The sequence below is a fragment of the Ursus arctos genome, unplaced genomic scaffold (genome assembly GCF_023065955.2).
Source record: "Ursus arctos isolate Adak ecotype North America unplaced genomic scaffold, UrsArc2.0 scaffold_24, whole genome shotgun sequence".
In the NCBI taxonomy this organism is placed as follows: Eukaryota; Metazoa; Chordata; class Mammalia; order Carnivora; family Ursidae; genus Ursus; species Ursus arctos.
This window is the reverse complement of record NW_026622919.1, coordinates 42,567,066-42,588,968: the sequence shown is the minus strand read 5'-3', so window position 1 is coordinate 42,588,968 and position 21,903 is coordinate 42,567,066. Positions and strand designations below refer to the sequence as shown.

At 54.0% G+C, this 21,903-nt stretch overlaps 1 protein-coding gene across 6 annotated transcripts in view; it reads right to left on the bottom strand.

Moving 5' to 3' along the window:
* The window catches only part of ABR (ABR activator of RhoGEF and GTPase), a 174,690-nt gene that overhangs the window by 45,440 nt on the left and 107,347 nt on the right, over nt 1-21,903 (bottom strand). For 5 of the 6 annotated variants that reach the window (XM_026517793.4, XM_057317831.1, XM_026517794.4 and 2 more), the window contains 7 exons: nt 19,331-19,516; nt 13,156-13,263; nt 10,372-10,432; nt 5,474-5,526; nt 4,751-4,891; nt 2,695-2,816; nt 1,007-1,172 (listed from right to left, as the gene is read on the bottom strand). In XM_026517793.4, the coding sequence (XP_026373578.2) occupies nt 1,007-1,172; nt 2,695-2,816; nt 4,751-4,891; nt 5,474-5,526; nt 10,372-10,432; nt 13,156-13,263; nt 19,331-19,516 (837 nt within the window). Of the gene's footprint in view, nt 1-1,006; nt 1,173-2,694; nt 2,817-4,750; nt 4,892-5,473; nt 5,527-9,914; nt 10,085-10,371; nt 10,433-13,155; nt 13,264-19,330; nt 19,517-21,903 lie in introns of those variants that run through there. The other variant, XM_057317832.1, reaches the window with a different exon arrangement.

Below are 21,903 nucleotides of genomic sequence, written 5' to 3'. Positions count from 1 at the left end.
AAGCCTCTCCCTGCCCTTTGCGACAGGCACGTGGAAACCTCCTCGGGGGCGGGGGGGGGGGGGCTTTCCTCTAGCCACTGTTTTCAGATATATTAATGTAAGGCTATATATTTTCCTCTAAAGAGTGCTTTGGCCACAACTATGGATTTTGCTATGAGTGCTCTCATTTTCATGCAGTTCTAAACAGTCTGCCGTTTCCACGTGGATTTCCTCTTTACCTTGCAAGTTTTAATTTTCTAGGCATATACTTAACTGTATTCTAGTTGTCGATGTCTGATTTCGTTGCACTGTGGTCTGTGAACATGACCAGTGGGCTATCAAATTTTTTTTAGGGGTGCCTGGCTAGCTCAGTCAGGACAGCATGTGACTCTTGATCTCGGGGTCATTGAGTTCAAGATCCACATTCGGTAGAGCTTACTTTAAAAAAAAAAAAAAAGACCCAAAAAGTGTTTTTTAAATTTCCAATTTCCTTTGCAGCTTAATACATGATAAATGTGTGTAAATGCCGCATAGGTGTTTGACAAGAATTTCCGTTCTAGGCTCAGGCACAAGCTTCTGTGCATTTCAGGTCAAGCGGGAGCATGTTAACTGTGTTATTCAAAGCCCCTCTCCCTTTACTTATTTGCCTACTTGATCTGTCAGTTTGAGAGGCCTGTCAAGCTCCTTCTCTTGCACCCATCCTGCTTTTCCTTAAGAAGGCCTTCTTCTCTTGCTCTCCTTTTCTTTGGTGCTTGACATACACTAGGAAGCTCCCCCTGACTAACCCCACTAAATGCTGAGCGCTGACTTCTTGGCCTCCTTCCATCTGCTCAGTGCTAACGCGCCATCACCAGAGTCTTTCCCTGAGCATGTCCTCGAGGCCTCCTACTCCTGCATCTTGTCTCCCTTATCAGACTCTCAAGCCTTACTACTTCCCCTCCCTCCAACACCCTGACACACCTAGTTCAAAGGGCCCCAAGGAAAAGGCCCCCCCCCCATCTCAGCTCAGATACCAGGCTCTGCTCACCTCCTTCTGGATTTCGCTCTTGAGGGCAGAGATCTTCATTTTCATGTCCTCCAGCTCATGGTCTGGGAAGGGATGCACCTGGGGGCTGGCCTCAGACTCTTCGGGGGAGGGAAACACTAGGTCGGCCAGGGGGATGTACCATTTGCAGTCATATTGCTGGTGCTTCCTGCAAACAAGCCCGAGAGAGACATGAGTGAGAGAGAACTTGGCTCTTCAAGCCTCAACTGCTAGAACCAGAAAAACACCTGAGAGGGATTTGCTAAGAACTTGTCATGGGCAAGAATGATCCGTGTCCTTGACGAGTCTGATCAGGAAACCCACATTGAAGAAATGACAGTCAGGGTCTAGGGTCAGGCGGCAGTGAAGCTCTGGGCCTTGGCCTTGCCAATCTTCAGGCCCCGTAGGCTGGTGTTTTGAAACATCCCAAACCTCTAACACTTTCCTATTCCCCATCCTGTGCTCTCCCCTCCCCCTAGCCTATCTATACTTAGCTCATAGTCATTGTCCTTTGGGCTGGAGATGGAATACACATGCTATTTTTAATGCCAACTCTGATCAATAAAGGTCACGTGGGGGTACTGGGTGGAAGATGATAAAGCCACACCCCAGCCCAGTGGGAAACAGTGCCATGGTTCATTAGTGATGTCTGTCATGGGCAAAGGACTAAAGGCAGAGGTGTGTTTGCTCATTGTGACTGCCATCGGTGCTCTAGAATGATCTCACCTGTGATCTAGTTCCAGGGAGCCACCCCCTTTTCTGAGGCGCATACTAACCTCTCCTTCCCTCACCTCCCCCAGGACATGGGTTTGCCCCTCTCACTCTGGCCCCTTAGTGCTGATGTGAGCGTGAGGCTTGTCCCCCCTGGACTGGGAGGTAGTGTTCTTGGCACACAGTAGACAATGAGAAAACGGAGGAAGAATGCGGGAATGAGTCCTGCATGACCTCTACTGCTGGTGGCACAGGGCAGAGCCCGCTCACTGGGGGCAGAGACAGAGGTGGGAAGCAGCTCTCAGGTCTGACTAAGGTTCAGATCCCATCTTCTCTACCTCTAGGCATGCGACCTTGGGCGACGGATTTAACTTTTCTAAGTCTTCTCTCTCGTCTGTGAGTGTTTTGGGGAAGACTGGAAATAATAGAGTCAAAGCATTTGTCATGGCACCTGGAATGGCATAAGCACTCAGTAATGACAGCAGATTTAATGAATATTCACGGAATTGCAGTTAGCAGAAATTTAGAGATGTCTAATAAAAGGAGAGTGCTTAAGTAAATTATGGCATATCCACTTGTAACATCACGAAGGAAAGTAAAAGGATGATTATGAAGATTAGGCAGAGACTGGGAAAATGCTTATGACGTGAAATGGAAAAAGCAGAGACCAAAATTGGGTATTCACTCTGATTACAAGTACATGAAAAAACATAAGAATGTTTAAAAAAACTGGAAGGAAATATAGCAGCAGGAGACCAATGCTTATGTTCGGGTGGGTGATGGGTTATTCCCCCTGTAATTTGGTTATATTATCTTTATAATTAAAAACTATTTATTTTTAGAAAAAGGATATGTAGTAAAATAAAATTAATGAATCGATTTTTTAAAAAGAAAAAATAAATGTAGATTGCCCCTCATGCCCAAGGGCTCCCTGGGGGGGGCAGAGTCTAGCTCCCTCCCACCCCACCCCCTGGACTCACCCTGCAGATGTCTTCTTGAGCTTGGCACACAGTAGGACATCGGTAAAGAGGAAGACGTGCCGCAGCTTCCGGGAGCTCTCCGACACTTCCACCAGGAAGCCGTCCTTCACCAGCTGCCGCGTCTGAGGGAGATGGCACACCCACCCCCACCTGCTCAGCGGGAGTCCGCCCAGGGCCCAGCCTGCACTGGAGGCACCATCCAGCTGGGAGGGGCTGCAGGGAGGGGCAATGGCACCTGGTGGTTAAGGTCATACAGACACGGGCTTTCTGGTTGTAATCTTGGGCAAGTTCCCCGACCTCTGAGTCTCAGTCTTACCATCTGTAAAATGGGGATAATGATGGTTGCCCTATAACGTCGGATTCATCAAGATGGTATGTGTAAAAGAGCCCAATGCCTGGCACATAATACGTGGTCAATAAATGGTAGCTTTATGGGCACCTGGGTGGCTCCATTGGTTAAGTGTCTGCCTTCAACTCAAGTCATTATCCCAGGGTCTTGGGATCAAGCCCCACATCAGGTTCCTGGTTCAGTGGGGAGCCTGCTTCTCCTTCTCCCTCCTGCTTATGTTCTTTCTCTTAAATAAATAAATAAATAAATAAATAAATAACATCTTAAAAAAAAAATGGTAGCTTTGTATTTTCCTGCAGTGGTTAATGGCTCTCACCTGGATAGACCCTAGTGCAGAATGACTTGGTTCCTCCACACTGGGGAGCTCCCCCCCAGCCGTGGGAAACCCCCCCCAACCCTGCCTAAGAAGTTGATCGTGTTTCAGTTCAACCTTGACCCACAGGCCCTCTCAGTCTGCTTCGGCTGCCTCAGCGTGGATTCTACAGCTGCCCTCAGGTGGTGGGAGACACGGGCTACCTTTGGTGGGGCTGCAGCAGCTCCTGCGGGACCCTGCAGCCATCTCTAATGGGTTCTGGATGGGTAAGAGCATTTTGCTCCATGCAGAACTTCCAGAGTTTCTGCCCTGACACCCTCACAGCCAGCAGGCTTCTCGGGGGCTGTCGCGGTCCGTGCCAGCGTTCCCTGTGTGTATTACAGACCTTGTGACCTACACGTGCCGCAGAATGCAGGTGAGCACGGTGAAGTATACAGTTAACACGACCAGAGACTGACGGTGCTCTAAACCCTTCGGAGATCTTTCAGATATCGAGTCAAACAAACCAGTGACATTCCAGGGCTTGCCAACCAGGGCCGGGAGCTGCACATGGGGACGGCTCTCTGTGCCCCATTAGTCATGCTCCAGACCCCGTCCCTCATTACTTCCCTTCCCAGGAGACACTGGAGGCTCATAAATGTAATAAAGGAGCATAAACCCAGCCAGTCTTCACTCCTAAATGCCACTTAATTACCTCTCCTGGACAGGAAGCACTGTATAAGGGCCAGGCTGCTGACCCACGTGACTAACTGTCCCTCCAATTCTTCAAATCACTTCCCCTCTCTGGGGTGCCCCCACTTTTCCACCAAGAAGGGCCCCCCAGGAACTGGAGCTGCTGTACCACATTTGTACCTGGGACACTCCAGCAACCTGGCAGCCTTAGCCACCCTCCCACCCCGTTCCAGCCTTTCTTACTGTTGGGCTCACTCCCTAGCTCCTGCCCCTCCTATTCTCAGATTCCCCAGGCTCCCGCAGTCTGAGCCATTATCTTCCAGGGGACCCTGAGGGCATCATACTGCCCACGGTGGGGGTGTGCATTCCATAACGCTAGCCACAGCCCCGGGTTTCCGTGGTTTGGGGGTTAGTGCATGAGGCTTGCAGACGGAGAACCGCAGCTAAAGAATCCAGTTCCAACACTTACGGCCAAGAGACGTTGTGTTCGATCTGCAGAGACTCTCTAGGCCTCAGTGGATTATATGAAGATTAATGAGACACTGAACGTAAAGCTCCCGGGGTCTGAAGACCTTTCCTTAGCTGGGCATGGGAGATGAGGGCTGGAGAGGCACCGAGGACGGGGCAGTGGTGCCCATCCGAGCAGGAGAGCAGGGATGGGTGATGTGGCCTGCTGTGCCCTTCTCAGCCTGGGTGAGAGGCAGGGTGGGTCCCAAGCTCACCTCCCCCTTGGGAGTTGTAACCGCAGTCCGGCGGGGGTCAATGTCCTCATTGATGCTGGACAGGAAGTTCTGGGAGATGCGGAGGGCATCCTGGAGCAGCGGGTAGTCTGGGTGGTCCACAGGTGTGTGCTTCAGCAGGTCCTGGGAAGGGGTGGGGTGGTGAGTCGGGGGCAGCAGTTCTGGGGCTCAACGAGAAGACAGTGGGGACTCAATCTTCACCAAAGGAATTCCAGGGCGGGGCCCTAGGGGACCTATGATCTAATCTGGTCATGCCTCTACAATCTGAACTCAAGAGGAGGGTCCGAGAGTCAGGGCCGAGGGAAGTGGTGCCCCTTTATTACCACCGTAGTCATGACTCTGCTCCCTGGCGGAGTGAGCCAGGTGGGGGCTCGCCTCCCCTAGCAGCTGGGAGAGACAGCCCTCTACCCACCCCACAGCTGCCCCAAGGACCCTGGAGACCAAGAGGCAAGGGATGGGGAGGCAGGAAGCGCCTGCCTCCACGGCAGCATCTGGCCAAACGTTGAGCTTCGCAGCCAAGCTATATTGAGGCCCTGGCGCCGCTGGCATGGTTAGCGAGGCCAGGGAGGTGCAGTCAGGGCCCAGGGCCCCTCTGCCCAGTTCCCCGAGTGGGTTGTTCTCAGTGACTCCAGTGCCCGCCCCCCTGGGCTCAGTCTCCCACAGAACTCCTAACCCCGCTCGGGCCACTCAGGGGCTGACACTTACATGGAGGACCAGGGTGCTCCTGGTGACTCGGTCAATGGGCTTGTAGAGCAGAGCTGTCGGCAAAGGCAGGGAGAAGGACACAAGACAGAAGAAATACAGGAAGCAGCTTGATACCTCAGAGACGAGCCTTATCCCTCCTCCCACCTCACTGCCAGACCAGCTGGATGCCCGGGTGCAGGACACCGCAGCTCCGCTCTTCCCCAGGGCGGGCCCGACGGCACCTGCACGCAGACATTCAGCCCTGGCTGCCCAGGCCCCTCCCGCATGCCTCAGTTCATCTCCCGCCAGACGTGACTTCTCGCAGGGCCATCCCACAGGCCCAGCCTTGTCTGGCCAGGTCGGAGTGGATGAAGATGTTCCTCTTACCCTTAACCCTGCATCGTACAACTATACCTAGCCTCGCCCCACAGAGCTCGGGCACTTTGCTCACACCCGGCGCCCCAGGATGCGGGAAGGAGACATGATGCTTTTCCAGGGAAGGTGGCTCCCGCACACCCAACCATTCTTACACTCCTCTGGCCCAAGACCTGGCATCGCCAGCTGGGAACCGCGGCCTTTGTTCTGACTCACACGGGCGGCCTCTTCTCCATGAGAAGACCCCCCTCCATGCCGTCAAACTCCCCGACAAAACAGGACAGGCTGAGGGCCAGGGAGGCAGGCCAGCTCTTCACACAAAGTCTCTGCTCTCAAGCGAGTGACAGCTGAGGGAGCAAAGTTTTCCCGAAGGAATTCAGGTGGGGCCCCTGGAAGCGCTGAAGAGGCTGGGGAAATGCAGACTCAGCGGGGCCCCCATTCCCCACACCCCTTGGCCGACCAGGGCAGCAAATGAGGATTGCTGGGATTCAGCAGGGACAGGTGGAGGCAGCAGCTGGCTGACCACACTTTCAAACAAAGCTTCCCGCAAGCAGCTGTGGCTTGCCCCTCCCAACATAGGTGGTTCAGCCTCAGTCCTATACCTGGATGCCTCTGTCCGTGGGGTCATGACCTCTGTCCTCCTGCCACAGGGGCAGGAAGAGGCAGGATGCTGGCTGTGACAGTCGCAGAGCCGAGACTCATGCCCTAGCCAGTCCCCAAACCAAAGAGTCCCCTGAAGCCCTGGATATAAATACCCCATGCATTGCTAAGCAGACACTTTGGGGAACGATCTGCTGGCTGTGAAGAAGCTACAGTCTCCGTGGTATCCCATGAGCCTTATCTGCCGTCTTTGCTTGGCTGCCCTTTAGAATCATTGGGGGAGCTCTTAGAAGAAACAGCTTCTGTCCCCCTCTCCCCACCTCATCAACTAAATCCCAATCTCTGCTGGGTGGAACCTGGGTATCAGCATTTTTAAAAAGCTCTTTTGCAGATTCTGATACGTAGCCTTGGTTGAAAACCACTGCCTTATGCCAACCCACTTCCCATGACTTATCCTTAGCCCCTTCTTAACTTGGCAATTGTGGAGAGACCCTCCCCATGGTCTATGGGACCTAAAATGAACAAGACCAGGCTTGGGGTATCCTGGGTCAGTGAGGGTAGAGCCCAGTTACCAGCCTGGGGGGTGGGGATGGAGGGCCGTACAGATATTATTTAGAGTACCCACCTGTGGCTTAGCTCATCTTCGGGGGGAAATCACACCCAAGAACCCCAAAGACCCAGGAGAAAGTGCAAGTTCAGCAGACACCTGCCAGGGTGGGCCCTGGAGTTCCAGCTCGGGGAAAGCTGATACTGCAGTGTCAGCTCCCTCTGTCCCTCTCTCAAGTCCCAGGAGGAAGAGGTTTCTGACTAAGCTCAGAGGTCTGCACAAATGGTGGGTCGGGTTTCTGAGGGGTTATTAATATGCCTGCAGTCACCTCGAGTCTACCTGACTGGATGTGGAATGAGTGCCCGGGTTGGGGGAGAACAGCTCGGAGGAAAGGTGGGGAGAACAGAATGCAGGGAGAGGGTCCTGGGGCCAGAGTCAGATACGGAGGGAAAAAGGGGAGGAAGCGCAACCCCAATGTTCTGTTTGTGCTCCCCACAGCCCCCGTGTGCAGCCTTCCCCTAACAATGCAGGGTAAAGAGCCCACCTTCGCCCTTCATCTGTTCCACGGCTCTGGCAGGCCGGGCTGCTTCCTGCCCCTGCATCCCCTACCCTTCCTTCTCCTCACCATGCCATTCCTGTTCCGGAGATAGACACCATTCACCAAGTTGCAATGCCTGTCTCCCCACCTCCTCCAGGAGCCTTCCCTGACCAGGACTTTTGCAAACAACACCCACAGTACCTAAAAGTCAGACCACTGACATGAGCAAGCTGGCCTCTCTGTAGTTTGCTGGGTACTTACTCTATGTCTGTGGCCCTATCTTATATGCGCTATTTCCTCTGATTAAAAAGAGAAGCAATTATCACTAGCCCCATTTTACAGATGAAGAAGCCTCTCTAAGGCACAGAGAAGGTACATAATTTGCTCACAATAACAAAGTTGCAAATGGTGGCTGGGTTTTGAATGTAGGTCTACCCATGCTCCTAACGTTGAGCCGTCTTCTTCAGCATGGGAGGGTAGCATCTGCAAAAGCTCGGTGACCCTTGGGAGGATCTTTGGAAAGATTCACCAGGAAGGAGTGGGTAAGCTGGCCTCTTTTGTTACCAAGGTGAGCCCCTTCCTTGGGGGCCTGGATCACCCATGATTTCCTTTTGCATGCCCCCACCCCCAGCATCTTGCTCAGAGACCTGCAGAGTGGGTGCTCAGCAAATAACCATTAAGCCAGAGAATCCACCCCCCGCCCTGGGGCCCCATAAGCAGCATCCCTTGGATGGCCTGAGAAGATTCTAAACAGTGTGGTTGGTAAGGGCTTGTTCTCTCCCTCCCCACTTTGAAGATGACTTCAAACACAGTATCACAGAAACCAAAGAAACACTGAACTCCAGTCCCAGGTCTGTTTCACTAAGACTAAACTCCCTTTTGGGAAGGGAAGAGGAAGCCAAGGGCCAACCCCATTTCCTTTTTAAGGAGGCAGAGTTGAGACCTGACCCACTCCTAGGCCAGACCAAAAAGAGCATTTCTCCTCTGATCTTCAAACAGGCCAATTTCAAGTTCATCTCTCCTCTTGACCCCAGCCTGTCAAAATCCAAGCCGACGGGTGGGGGCACAGGGCAGCTTCTGGAGGACAAAGACCAAAGCACAGGTCTCCCCCTGACTCACTGACTCCAGACTCCCTGTGCCGCACCCACGATCTCCTATCTCCGGAACTAGAGTTCCCACAGCTGATCAAGAATGATCCTCGACGTGGGACAGCCTGAGCAGGTGAGCAGACAAGAGCCCCTCCAGCACAGTGGCCTCTGAGAAAGAGCCTGGGAAACCTCATCATTTCTCCTCCAGCAAACTGCCATCCCCCTCCGTTCAGCCTTCACCAAGGAGCTCCAGGTTACCACGGAGATGTGAAGGCAAAGTGACTGAGGGGTGCAGACAAAACCTGGTGGGAGGGAAGAAGGTCCTAAAACCAGCCTCCTGCCACTCCAACACACTGGGGCCCAGGGCAGCCGGCCCCTGGAGGCCACACTTGACCCTCCATCCCTGCCAAAGGCAGCTTGGGTCATCCCTAAAGCACTTCTTGACTCAGAGGGCAGTGTCCACTTCCAGACGCCTCCTTGCCTCGGCCTGCCCCAGCCGACAGCACACACCTGTCCCAGGACCCCCTTGCTGAGGGCGCTGCACAGGGGCTGCCCTGGGTCCCTTCCACTGCCCAGTGGGTGTGTGACCTTCACAAAGCAGAGGCCTGCCACGCCCCCCTCTCCCACCAGCATGCACCAAATGCTGGGACCGTAGCTTGAGGGTCTCTCATGGCCACAAACAACGCCCTGCGATCAACCCAGTTCCCTCCCACTCTCCCAACCGGGGCAACGTTCTCCCACCACCACCGCCTCTCCCACCACCACCGCCGTGCCGAGGAGAGAATGTCTCGAAGGCAGCCTGTGCTCTCGGAGCACACAATACCCTGGCGGCTCAACCTCCTCTCCTCTCTCCGGAAACAAAGAAACTCCCAACTTGTCCCTCCAGCGGGGGCTGACGCCCTCCCGGGCGAGGCACTGCTGCCCAGACCAGATGCCACAGTCTGACCAGCCCCTGCTGACCCCCCTCCAGCCCCAGGGCTGCACACCTGCGGGCACAGCCTTGTCACTTTCTCTCCTGAACAGCATCTCCAGGAAGTTGCCCGCTGCCTCCCAAGCTAAGCCATCGATTACCCACTGAGGCTCGGGAAGGGGGTGCCTGGCCACTTCTAGCCTGGTCCTTCCATTTCCAAGCCACCCTGCCCCCAGTGGCCCCAGATGTCAACTCCAGGCTGGAAGCTGGCCAGATCCAGCCACTTGCACCCCCTCCCTTCCAAGCCGCCCCCCCCCACCTTGCCGGCCACATGTCAGCCCACTCCAGCCAGCCCCCAGAGGTGGGAAGCTACACCACCTCCCGTGAGAGGGGGCCTGGGTTACCATAGGTGCAGTTACAGCAGAAGCGAATGATGAGGAGGATTTCCATGGCAGCCTCCGTCCCAGCGGCAGGAGCTTGCGGCCATCGCTCGGTGGCTCCCATCAGCAGCCTGGCCACTCAGCCACCTTGCCGGCTGCTGCTGCACAGCCTGAATCAAGCAGCCGCTTCAGAGTGCTCCTCTAGCAAGGGGGAGGGGCGGGAGGGGAGGCGCGCGTGGAGAGGCGGGAGGGGGGAGGGGGGGAGGGGAGCGAGCTGCCTGCTGGCATCCTAAGGAGGAGCACGTTTGTAGCTGGCCGGCTGCCTAGGGACAGAGGCTGGATTCCTCGCGATTGTGCACCACACACACACACACACACACACACACACACTCCCGTGCACATGCTCACACAAGCAGGGCACCACAGTCCACAAAGCCAGACAAAGGAAGGTGACTGTTATCCAGCCTGCTCCCCGGAGTACCTTCCATAGTGACGGACGTGTGGCTGTCCTTGGAGTCCTTGGGACCTTTCACTTTGAGTTCCTGCGAAACAGAGGGGAGGAATCACTACGTGGCCTGCCCCCTGAACCTCCCCATCCTCCATCGTAGGCAGAGCAGGAAGAAGCGCTCTGAAACCCAGGGTGCAAACAGGAGGACAAAGACCAAAGCACAGGTCTCCCCCTGACTCACTGACTCCAGACTCCCTGTGCCGCACCCACGATCTCCTAGGGCCCGTGGAGTACCGAGGAGGCTGGGTGTAGGCAAGGAGGGGCTCTGGGTACCTGAGAGCTCTGTAGCAATGGTGCTCCTTGGGCACACCCCCTAACGCCCCTCCCCAGTGACTCTGAGGGCCTTCCAGAGAGGTGGCAAGAGCTGGATCCCCCAGCAGCAGCCACTATTTAGGGGTCCACCATCAGCCCAGGGTACATGGGATGTGAGAGGACAAACAGCAGGTGTACCAGCGCCTTAGGGCGTGAGCAGCCCTGGAGATAAGGAGCGAGGGGTCCTGTGCACCTGCACAGGGGGAAGCAGGGAGGCAGTGCACCTGGGGCAGAGACTGAGCTCCACAGGGCAGTCCCACCTAGGTCCTACCCCGACTGAGAGGGGTTCACCCAGTCTCCAACCACACCCACCACCCCCACCCACAGGTGCCTGTGGGTTTCCTCAGGGAGGAAACTGCAAGCAAGGAAGAGGCAACACCCCTCCTGGCCCCCAGCAAAATGACCTGGAGTGAGCGCTGGAAAGAGACTCTAGACTCTAGGGATTGCTTATCCTATCTTCCTTTCTCTGCATTTAGAGAGAGAGGTTCCAGCTCCAGCCCTTGGCGACAAACCGCTAGGGCCCGCAACTGGAGCTGTAAGGCAATCCCCGCTTGCAGGGCTGAGTGCGCGGAGGGGGCCTCCAAGTAGCGCGTCAGCAGGGAGGCCAGGGTGAGGGGAGGCCAAGGTCAGGAACCCAGGGGATGTGGCCTGCTCTGCCTGGAAGGGGGGGGACACTCCGGGGCAGCAGGAGCTCCACATTTCCTACTCCTGCCTCAAGCTGTCTCTAGACAGAGAAAACCCCTAGGGACTGAGCTTGGGGGTTGGGGTGGGGAGAAGGGGGGGGACTCGGCTCCTGAAGTCTGTGTCTCTGGTGGGTGACTGGATTCCCAGCTTCAGGAAACTTGTCCCCGTGCCCCCCTCCGGTGTGGCCTAGAGGTATGAAATCGCTCCCGCTGCAAAGGAGAAGGGCCCTAACTGCAGTAATTAAGTGGAAGCGCCAGTAGGAAGCGACAGCGTCAACGCATGAGTCAGGGTGAGAAGCCACCGGGCAGCAGGCCAGGGGGCTGGCTCTGCCGCTGGGGCTGGCAGGCTGGGCCAGGGACTCATGGAGGGGTGCGGGGGTTTCTGCCCACCAGAGAATGGGCAGTCAACCTAGGCTAAGAGGAGGCTCACTACTCTCTGGACCAGACATGACCCTGGGCAGCCTTGGACACACATCAGGCAGACCCAGTTTGTTCCCAGGGAGGGCTGGAAGCCATGACGGGAAGCACCATTTCTCCGGCCTTGTGACTCCCTGCAGAGGGACTTCCCCACCCGACTCTGTCCTCCCAGGCAGAGTGACTCACCTGATGGCTGGGGCTGGGAGAAGAAACTGAGCTTAGCTCCCTGTTTCCATCCTGGATGGATGTGTTTCATTGTGGAGGGGAAGGGTTAGCAAGCCCAATGTGCCTACGGATCCAAGTTCACATTTTTCCAGCCTGGCTCTTACTAGCAATGGAGCTGACATTTTCATCCCGCTCTGTCCAACTCGTGTGCTGCCTCTCAGCTGATTCCAAACTGGAGGAGAATCCATGACCCCAGGAGTGTCACCAACACTATCCCGCATCTCACCAACTTTCTAGTATCAGAGAGGAGATGGGACAGCAAAGGGTCCAGAGAGGCCCGTAAGGCAGAATTTCCAAAACTGCAGAAGGAGCTCCTCCTCCCTGCAACCAGAGGTTCTCTTGCCCCAGGCTTGAAGTTGGGGCTGCGACTGAAAGGCCAGCAGCTTGGGGAGCTCATGGAGATCCTTTTGACCCAAGAGTGGGCTGAGCTCCTGGAGGAGATTAGAGCGCCTCCCTGCCACTTCCTGAAGGGTCAGTGGCAGCCAATGCCCCAGCTTTGCCCTGCAGAAGAGCATGGAAGGAAGGCTCAGCTGCAGCAGCAGGGACGGGCATGCTTCCAGCCAGAGGGTAGGGCTGCTTCTTCTCACATATGGCCCTGGTCCTCTCTGTCATGCGGAGGCAAGGATCTTAAGAGACCACCGAGTCCAGACCTCTTCCAATCTTTCTGATCATAAAAATCACCCGGGAAGCTCGTTAAAAATATAGACTCCTGGGTCCCACCCCAAACTGAATTAAAGCTGGAGGGAAGGTGTCTGAAGATCTGCATTTTAAACAGTGCCCCTGGTGGTTCTCCTCAAGCAAGCTGGGGATAAGCCGAAGGATCCAGACACCTCATTTGACAGAAGAGGAAATAAGGCCAAGAGAAGGGAAGTGACTTGCTCAAGGTCACGACAGTGTGTGAGAATACTGCCTTTTTTTTCTTTTTTGTCTCCTCTGTTCTAATACAGGATAACCTAAATAGAATAACAAAATCAAACACATCGTTATTCTTATATTAAGAGAGAAAGTATCAAGTGAGAAAGCAAAGGTCAGTCTAAGCGTTACTCTCGGGAGAACCACTTCCCTAACCGGCAACAGGCCCAGAGGCTGGAAGGCAGGGGCTGTGCAGGGAGCTGCCCACCTCAGAGATCTTCTGGAACTGGTTGTTGGACTGGCTGCACTTCTCAGCTGTCTCCAGAGCGACTTTATAGTTATCCACAAATGCTTTGTACACGCCAAGCTGGCTGGCCTGCAGGGGGAGGAGGAGAGAGAGAGGAGGGCAGTGGGATGGGAGAGAGGATTAATGAATGGATGAAAGCATAAGCAGGGCACCTGGAGCTCCCTTAGCACTCGGAACCTCTAACTCTGCTCCAAAGGGCTACACAAGAACAGAGGGGAAAAGCAGGAGGAACATACTACAGTATCCCTTTGAACTTGACAGTTTCCATGGAAACCAGCTCAGCCAATAAGGTTAACAAGAGGGTACTGGGGGCTGGGGGGGAGCAGGGCAGGGCCTTTTGTTGGCACACAAGAAATTCAACAGCATTTGGCTTCATTTAGCATCATAAAGGTCTCTCAGGGTTTGAAGCCCCTTAATGCCTCACATGTCTTTCATATCCTGGAATTAGCTGGAGCAGGGAGGGCACTCATGGCCTGCTCAGTATCCCACGCCCCACACTCAGTGTAAGGCACAGCATTTAAAGGTGCAGTCCCCGGGCGCCAGGCCGGCTCAGTCAGTGGAGCGTGCAACTCTCGATCTCGGGGTTGGGGTTTGCACCCCATGTGGAGTGTAGAGATTACTTAAAAAAAAAAGAGGTGGAGTCCCCACTTCCCTTGGCCTCTCTCGGTTCCTGTCCCCACATCCTCAGCCTCCTAAGGAGCCAGAGACCCTACCTACCTCAGTACACAATAGCATGTCGCTCTGACCCTAACACAAAGCTTCCCACTATTACAACCACACAGAACCTCATCTCTGGGAGGCAGAACAGATGCCATCATCCCTTTCTGCAAAAGGGGAAACCGAGGCTCATTAATTCAATTCCTCAAATATGTATGGAAAGTCTTCTCTGTGATTTGCATATGCATTTCCTCTTGAGAGAGTGAAGGGTGGAAATGTGAATTAAACGCACAGTGAGACACTATTTCATCGCCATCAAAGTGGCCAGAATTTAAAAGTCTAATGATATCAAGGGTTGGCAAGAATGCGGGGGAAATCAGAGCTTTTAGAGACTGCTTATGGGGGTGTTAGTCCCGTTATTTGGACAGTAATTTGTCAATACCCGATAAAGCTGAAAATATGCACAGTTCGGCCTACACCTTAGGAAATCCACTTCTGCATACAAACCCCAGAGCTCTGGGTCCAGTACAGGAGTCAGTCACTACTTGTGGCAGGTGAGCACCTGAAATGTGGCTAGTCCAAACTGAGATGTGCTGTGTGTGTGTGTGTGTGTGTGTCTGTATTTTTAGAGACAGAGACAGGGGAGACGGTAGAGGGAGAGAGAGGATCTTAAGCAGGCTCCACGCCCAGGGCAGAGCCGGACATGGGGCTCGATCTCACAACCCCGAGATCATGACCTGAACCGAAACTAAAAGTCGGACGCTTACCGGACTAAGGGGCACCCCAAGATGTGCTCTAAGTATAAAATACACACTGGATTTCAAGGACTTAGTATGTAAAAGAGTATGTAAATTATCTTATTAATTTTAAAATACTGATTACATGTTGAAATGATAGTATTTTGGATCTCTTGGGCTATATATATATTTTAAATTTTATTTTATTATTTTTAAAATATTTAATTTATTTATTTGACACAGACAGAGACAGCAAGAGAGGGAACACAAGCAGGGGGAGTGGGAGAAGCAGGCCTCCCGCTGAGCAGGGAACCCGGCCCGGCCCCGTGGGGCTCGATCCCAGGACCCTGGGATCATGACCTGAGCCGAAGGCAGACGCCTAACGACTCAGCCACCCAGGTGCCCCTAAATACATATTTTTAAAAAATAAAGTACATTCTTAAAATTAATTTCATGTGTTTATTTTTAAAACATAGGGCTACCAGAAAATTTAAAATCATATATGTGGCTCACATTATAGTTTACTGGAAGCCCCACTCTAGAGAAACTTGCCCATGTATGTACCCAAGGAGATGTGCGCAAGGGGATTCACTGCCTCACTCTTCCTCCTGTGGAAAGACTGGTAACAAATGCTCACAAATAGGGGAATCCATACCCACGGTGCAGTTAACACGAATGAACGAGATCTGTGGGTAGTGACACCGCCAAGTTCCTAAACCAATGTTGATCGAATTGCAAAACACATAAAATATATACATTTAAATAGTACATGTAATGCCATAAAAGATACAGATACATAATAAAAATACAAACTGCAGCCCCGAAGGCGACACACCAAATTCAATCCTGTAGCTGCTTCTGGGCTGAGCAGAAGGTCAAGGGGAAGGGAGAGAGAGACTTCGTCTATAATGCTTTGTTTTCTTCCCTTTTTTTTTTTTTAAGACTTTATTTATTTGACAGACAGAGACAGCAAGAGAGGGAACACAAGCAAGGGGAGTATGAGAGAGAGAAGCAGGCTTCCCGCCGAGCAGGGAGCCCGAGATGCGGGGCTCGATCCCAGGACCCTGGGATCATGACCTGAGCCGAAGGCAGAGGCCCAACGGCTGAGCCACCCAGGTGCCTCATATGATGCTTTGCTTTCTTGATTAAAAAGTATTTCTGTCTTCAGAGCTTAACATCCATTAATTCTGGGAGAGGAGTGCACAGTTGTTCAGTGCATGTATTCTCTAGAATTTCTGTTTAAATATTTTAAAATGAAGTAATGGAGGTTCGCCTGCTACTGGGCCTCCTTGGGGGATCTCACCGAGGTGCTGGGGAAAGCAGGCTGCCCGTGGGACCCACCCTGGACCACTCTGCTTTCTGCAGAATCCTTGCGCTCCCTTAGATCCCAAAGACGTGGGGCAGGAGGAAGGTGCAGGAAGCTGGCAGGTGGGGGGCCAGGAAAGCCAGAGGGGAAAATGAGAACGGGGATGCTTGCAGAGTAGCCAAGGCCAGAGCTGTGCACGTCTCAGCCCCAGACGGGCCAGACTTGGCAGAGAAGAAAAATCGGGGGAGGGGGGGGAGTGCAGGAAGGGATGAATTCAATTTCTTTTCCGGGGAGGGGGTACTGGCCCACCAGTGTCCCAAGCTACAGGGAAGGTGCTAGACAGCTGCTTCCTAAACCAAAGTAAAAATCTTTGCTTTTCTTCTTCCAGGGATGTGCTCTTCTTGTCCCCCTTTCCCATAAGAATGATACAGGCTGGCTGCCCAGGTTGGAACACTGCTCCCATCCCACGGCCTAAGGGAGTAGCAGGAGGTGAGTCAGAGCGGGAGCCACCTGGGCAGAAGGCCTGTGCACAGGGGTCACTGACCATCCCAGGCACTGCCCTTTCCACGGGTGACCCTCGTCTGTAGAGCCAAAGGCCCGGCCTGCCAGGGCCATTAATTGGGAAGTGGAGGTTGCTTGGAAACAGCAGCCTGGCACTGGGGTGATCTCATAAAACAAACAGCAGAGATGCTAATTCCCTTCTCTCAGTAACGGAGACCAGCTGAAAATAAACTACGTCCAGATGCCTGGACCGCCCAAGCTCCTCCCCGACCCTCCCAGGCCTGCAGCTCCAGGGCTGCGGAAGGCAGTTCATGCTGCTGGGGGAGGGAAGGTGGGGGGCAAACTCACGACGCGGGCCTATGGAGCTGAGACCAGAATGGGGGACACTGGAGACGAAGATAAACTGGACAGCCTTTCTGCTACGCTCTGGCCTCTGCCCCCCACTCCCCCTCTGGTTGGCTCTCTCATGCCCCCCTGAGGGTTGAGGAGAGGGTGCCCCCAAACCAGTCAGCTCCGGCTCCTGGGACCAGGCCAGGAGTGATGACTGGGTATGCACCGTCCCTGAGCTGGGCCAAGCACTCTGGGGCTGCTGGAACCGGGAGTGTGGGGTCCCCCTGCAATACCACCTTCCGGGGTGCCTCTCGCTGAGAACAACAATGACGACAACGATGGTGACAGTAGGGATAGTAATAACAGTAATGCTCGTGGCTGACTATTGAGTATTTACCAATTTACTATGTTCTGGGCCCTGTTCCAAGCACTTTTCAGGTATTAAGTCACGTAGTCCTCACAACAATTCAATGAGGTAAATGCTACTATTATCCTCTTTTTTACAGATGAGGAAGCTGAGTCACAGAGAGGTTGTGCCCAAAGTCACAGGTTTCGTCTGCAGCAGAGCCAGGATTCAAAGTCAGCTGTGGCTGGGGTGCCTGGACGGTGCAGTCGGTTAAGAGTCTGACTCTTGCTTTTGGCTCAGGTCATGATCTCAGGGCCGTGATATCGAGCCCCGCTTTGAGCCCCACATCAGGCTCCCCACTCAGCGCAGAGTAGCTGGGAGTCTCTCTCCCTCTCCCTCCCCCCGTCCACGGGCGCACTCGCTCGCGCTCTCTCTCTCTCAAATCAGTAAATAAATCTTAAAAAAAAAAGTCAGCTGTGGCTCTAGAAGCTATGCTTGTCCCTACCACACCGCTGGCATCTTGGGACACAGACCTCAGGCCCTGTGAGGTCCCCTTCAGTGCCCTTCCGAGTTCTCCCTAGTCACAGTGGCCAAGGTCATGGTGCACTCATTCATTCGTGTACTGAGTACTGGGCTAGTTCTGGAGTCTAATGAAGAAAATACAGTCTGTTCTCCCAGAGCTTATGGTTTTAGTGACACAGGAGGTTACCGTGTTCACTGAGGGGATAAGCATAGGGGCTGCATTTGATGGTTGGGGGAAGGCTTGTCCAAGTGACAAGGAAGTCACTTCTAAGCTGGGAGCAGTTGGGGAAGGACATTTCAGGCAGCTGGAGCTGCAAGATCAGAGAGGTCAAGAGTGTCTGCTGCATGAACTGAGAATAGAAAGTTCAGTGTCAGGGGGCACAAGGACAGGGGAAGCAGCAGCCAGAGGCCAGGGGTGGACAGAGGCCAGCATGCTAGGGGTCTCATAAACCATTCCTCAGAGCCTGGCATGTATCCCACGGGCAAGGGGGAGCCACTGAAGGAATTTAAGTAGGGGAGAAGAGAGGTCTGGTCAGGAGTTCAGATAACTCTCTTCTGCTGCTAGGTAGAGGTGGGAGGCAGACAGGGAGGCAGGCCTGGAGGCAGGAGCCACTCCTGAAATGAGGGCCCCAGAGGGGGCAGGGCAAGGCAGGCAGCAGTGAGCATCCTCCAGAAGTGGTGGTGGGGAAGGGGGGGGGCAGGGGAGGTGCCAAGGACTGGTCCAAGGGAGTCATGGATGGATGGGGGATGGGATGATGGCAGCACCCACCGACACAGAGGCAGGAAGAAGAGCAAAGAACTTCCAAGACAATAAGTTCAATTCTGGACATGCTGTGAGCTGGAGGCCCTAGGAGTATCCAAGCAAGAGTTTTCTCCAGTGTAAGGAAAGTACAGGCCTGTCCATTCAACCAGTCCCACCACTGCAGGGCAGGTAAAGGAGAGGCACTGCTCCCTGCCCATCACCATTCACACCCAGAGAACAAAGACCACAGATTGGCAGCCTCCTTGCTGCCTCCAGGGCTGGCAGAAGTTATGGGCAGGGAAAGATCAGGAAAGAGAGGGGTTGGGGGCACTGTGGGTCTGACCTGGGGGTCCTCCAGGGGACAGAGCCAGAGACAATCTCAGAGCTAGGGGAGAGGGTGTCACAGAAGTCCTGGGAACTGGAAGACCTCTGAAAGCCTTTCCCAACACTATGTCTGCACATTAATTCTCCCTTTTTTCTCCCCTGCAATGGTGGGCGGGCTGAGCTCTTCATGCTTTCTGCTCCAGGGTCCCCAGGAGAGGATCACTCACTGACCCATCCGACGGCTTCCTTTCAGAGGCAGCGCCGCGGTGTGGCAAATGCCCACGGTGTTCCAAGGCAGCGGTCCCTGCCCGCCCACCTGGCACATGCCCCTCTCTCACCTGAGGGACAGGCAACCTGAAGCCCAGCAGGTGAGCCTTCGTTCCAGCCCTGGAGCCCCCCTTGGTGAGAGAGAATTAGTGTCCTCCCGGGAGCACCTCTGCGCCTGGCCTCTCACATCCCTAGAAGCACTTTCGGGCTTCGCTGTGGGAGGCCAAGAGTCGCGACACTAGACTCAGGGCCCCACAGAGCAAAGGCCCAGGCTTTCCTCCAGGACTCAGAAATGACCCAGGTCTTCAAGGAGGCCAAGAAGGCTGGAGATGACTGGATGTCTCCCAACACCAGAAGCTCCACGGAGGCACCGGATAACGACCCTCCATCAACGGAAGACTCACCAGCTTCTGGAAGAGGTGGCCCATGGTGACCTGGCTGTCCCACTGCTGCACCTTGGGGCAGAGGCTGTCATAGAATTCCTTGTGGATCTCATAGATGTCCTGGATCTTGTAGAAGATGGTCTCAATCTGTTGGATGGTGAGCACGGGCTGGGAGGTGGTGGCTGTGGCCTTCAGGGGTTTCATGGGCTGGGAGTGAGGAGGAAGAAAGAGAGAAGGTGAGAGGTAATAAACCAGATGGGCAGAAGGCCCAGGGCACTGATTCGCCCTTCCCGCAGCTGGAGTTGTGGCTAGACAAGGCCACGGAGGGCAGGGCACCTGAAGTGTGGTTTGCATCGAGTAGCTGCTGTCATAGGCTCCAACGAACTGTGCCCTACTGCAAGGTCCCCAAGAGCCAGGGCCTGGTCCAGCAGCCCTCCCGGGCCCACGGGTTAATGCCAGGACACATTTCCCCCATGTCCTGTCATCCAAGAGGTCCCCGGCCCCCAGCCTATACTGGGATCGCTTATTGGTTTAACAGGATCCATGCCTTTCTTCCACAGTGGCCTCATGTGCTGGTTATAAGCTCCCTTGTCACACGTCAGTGGAAGGGAGGGTTGACTGGGAATGCAAGCCCTGGGCTATTTCCTTCCAAGAAACAGAACATGATTCTAGGATTTGGGGTAGAGTCTCAAAGAGACCCAACACCAGTCTTAGCTGCACTGACAGAGACAGCGAGCAGGTGGCAGATGCCACTGCCCTACCTTCTGTACCCATGGCAGACATTGCTAGTCAATCGCAGTGCTCTTGCTCACTGAGCCTGGTCCTAGTCTCAGACTCTCGACGCTGAGGTTGATTGGTAAGATGAAACTTATCTGTCAACTCAGCTTAGCTACACCAAGGTGCTCCAGAGCCCGCAGGTGGACTGGATGCAGTGACAAACAGTAACTCAGGACCACTCCTAACACTGGCGGGAGCTGCCGCTGTCACCCTCACGCCCAACAGAAGGACCGTAAGACAATGGGACCTGGGTGCATTTTCTTCAGTGTGATTTTCTGTATTTTCTAAATCACCTACAATGAGTAAATATTAATTTTATAATCAAGGAAAAAAGCTATTAGAATTCATAGTTAAAGCAAAAAAACCACCTGATATCAAAAGATGAGGAACTCTTCCTTGACTGGCCTTCCCTCAGCCCCAAAGCCCCCCAAGATGCCTAGACTGCACTCCGGAGGCCCTCCGGGGACAGGGTCTGGACACCTGCCACTTAGAGAAAGTATGGGAGGGGCAGGCACATTTACGCAGAAGAGAGGAGCCTGAGTCAGATGTGGTTAATGTTCTTCATCCAGCTGAAGGGCTGTGTGAAAAGAGGCCTTTGACTTAGTCTGAGTCACTCTGGAACCCAGGAACAGCCAGAAGTCATGGAGGCAGGTGTGGACTCACTGGAGCTGGCCCCCATTTCCTCACAGGATTGGGTAGTGAGCTTTCCAACCAGAGAAGCATTCTAGCTGACAATGGGCAACTCAGTGCCAAACTGGATGGAACAGTGACATTAACAGAGACCAGAGTTATCAGTGGCTCACTCTGAGAGAGGACCAGCAGCTCAGGCCACCACAGCAGCCAACCTCCAGCCATGCTTCCTGCTCTCCTCCCTACTGTCTCTCTGCTAGTGGTGGGGCCATGTCTGTCCATAAGAGGAAGTCCCATCTACCCAAATACCCAGACGATGCTCTGACTTCCGGCTCCCTCGTCCTCCCAACGCTGAAAAGTCCAGAAGCAAGGATAACGGCAGGGAAAAGCAGAGCCCTCCTTCTGACCCTCTCAGTGCTGGAACCAACATAACCCTAATGTCCAGGCTTTGCTAGGGCAGTAGGATGGGGTTTTCCTTGGTGAAGGCCAGGGGGTGTATGTTTGAGTGGCAGCTCTGCCACTTAAGAGCTGTGGGCACGTCACTTAGCATCTGGGCCTCAGCAGTCTCATTTGTAAAACTGGGATAATATCACCTTCTCAAGAACACTGATGAGAAGATCAAAAGCCATAATTTATATAAAATATCAAGTATGTGCCTGGTACCCAGAAGGCAGCCAATAATGTTAGCTGCTACTATTATTATTATTCGCCCCACAAATAATGTACCAAGTGCCTAATGTGAGGCCAGACCAGGTATCCAGTGATTCCCCACACACGTCCAATCCCTGCCCCGTGGAGCCTCCCATCCAGTAGGGGAGACAGACAGAACAAAGGAAACAGTCAAGCACATTATTGCCACCTAAGTGCAATGAAAGAAATAAGAAGGGGACCCCCTGAGACAAGGTAGGGAAGGACAGCTTCTCCCAGAAGGGAACATTTACCCTGAAATGAAAGCCTGGGGGCTCAGAGGACAGCATTCCTCAACGCCGGTCCCAAGTTGGGCATGGACTTGGTGACTGAGAGGAGCTGGAGAAAGCCAGGGAGTCCGTGTGCAGTGGGTACATGGGGCAAGGGGCGAGGGAGAGGAATGGGGCCTAAGGTGGGGCTGGAGGACTGGGCAGGCGCCAGACCAGGCAGGGGGAAGGAATGTGGCTTTTAAGACCTTGCAATGACCTGGCTTTCCCTGA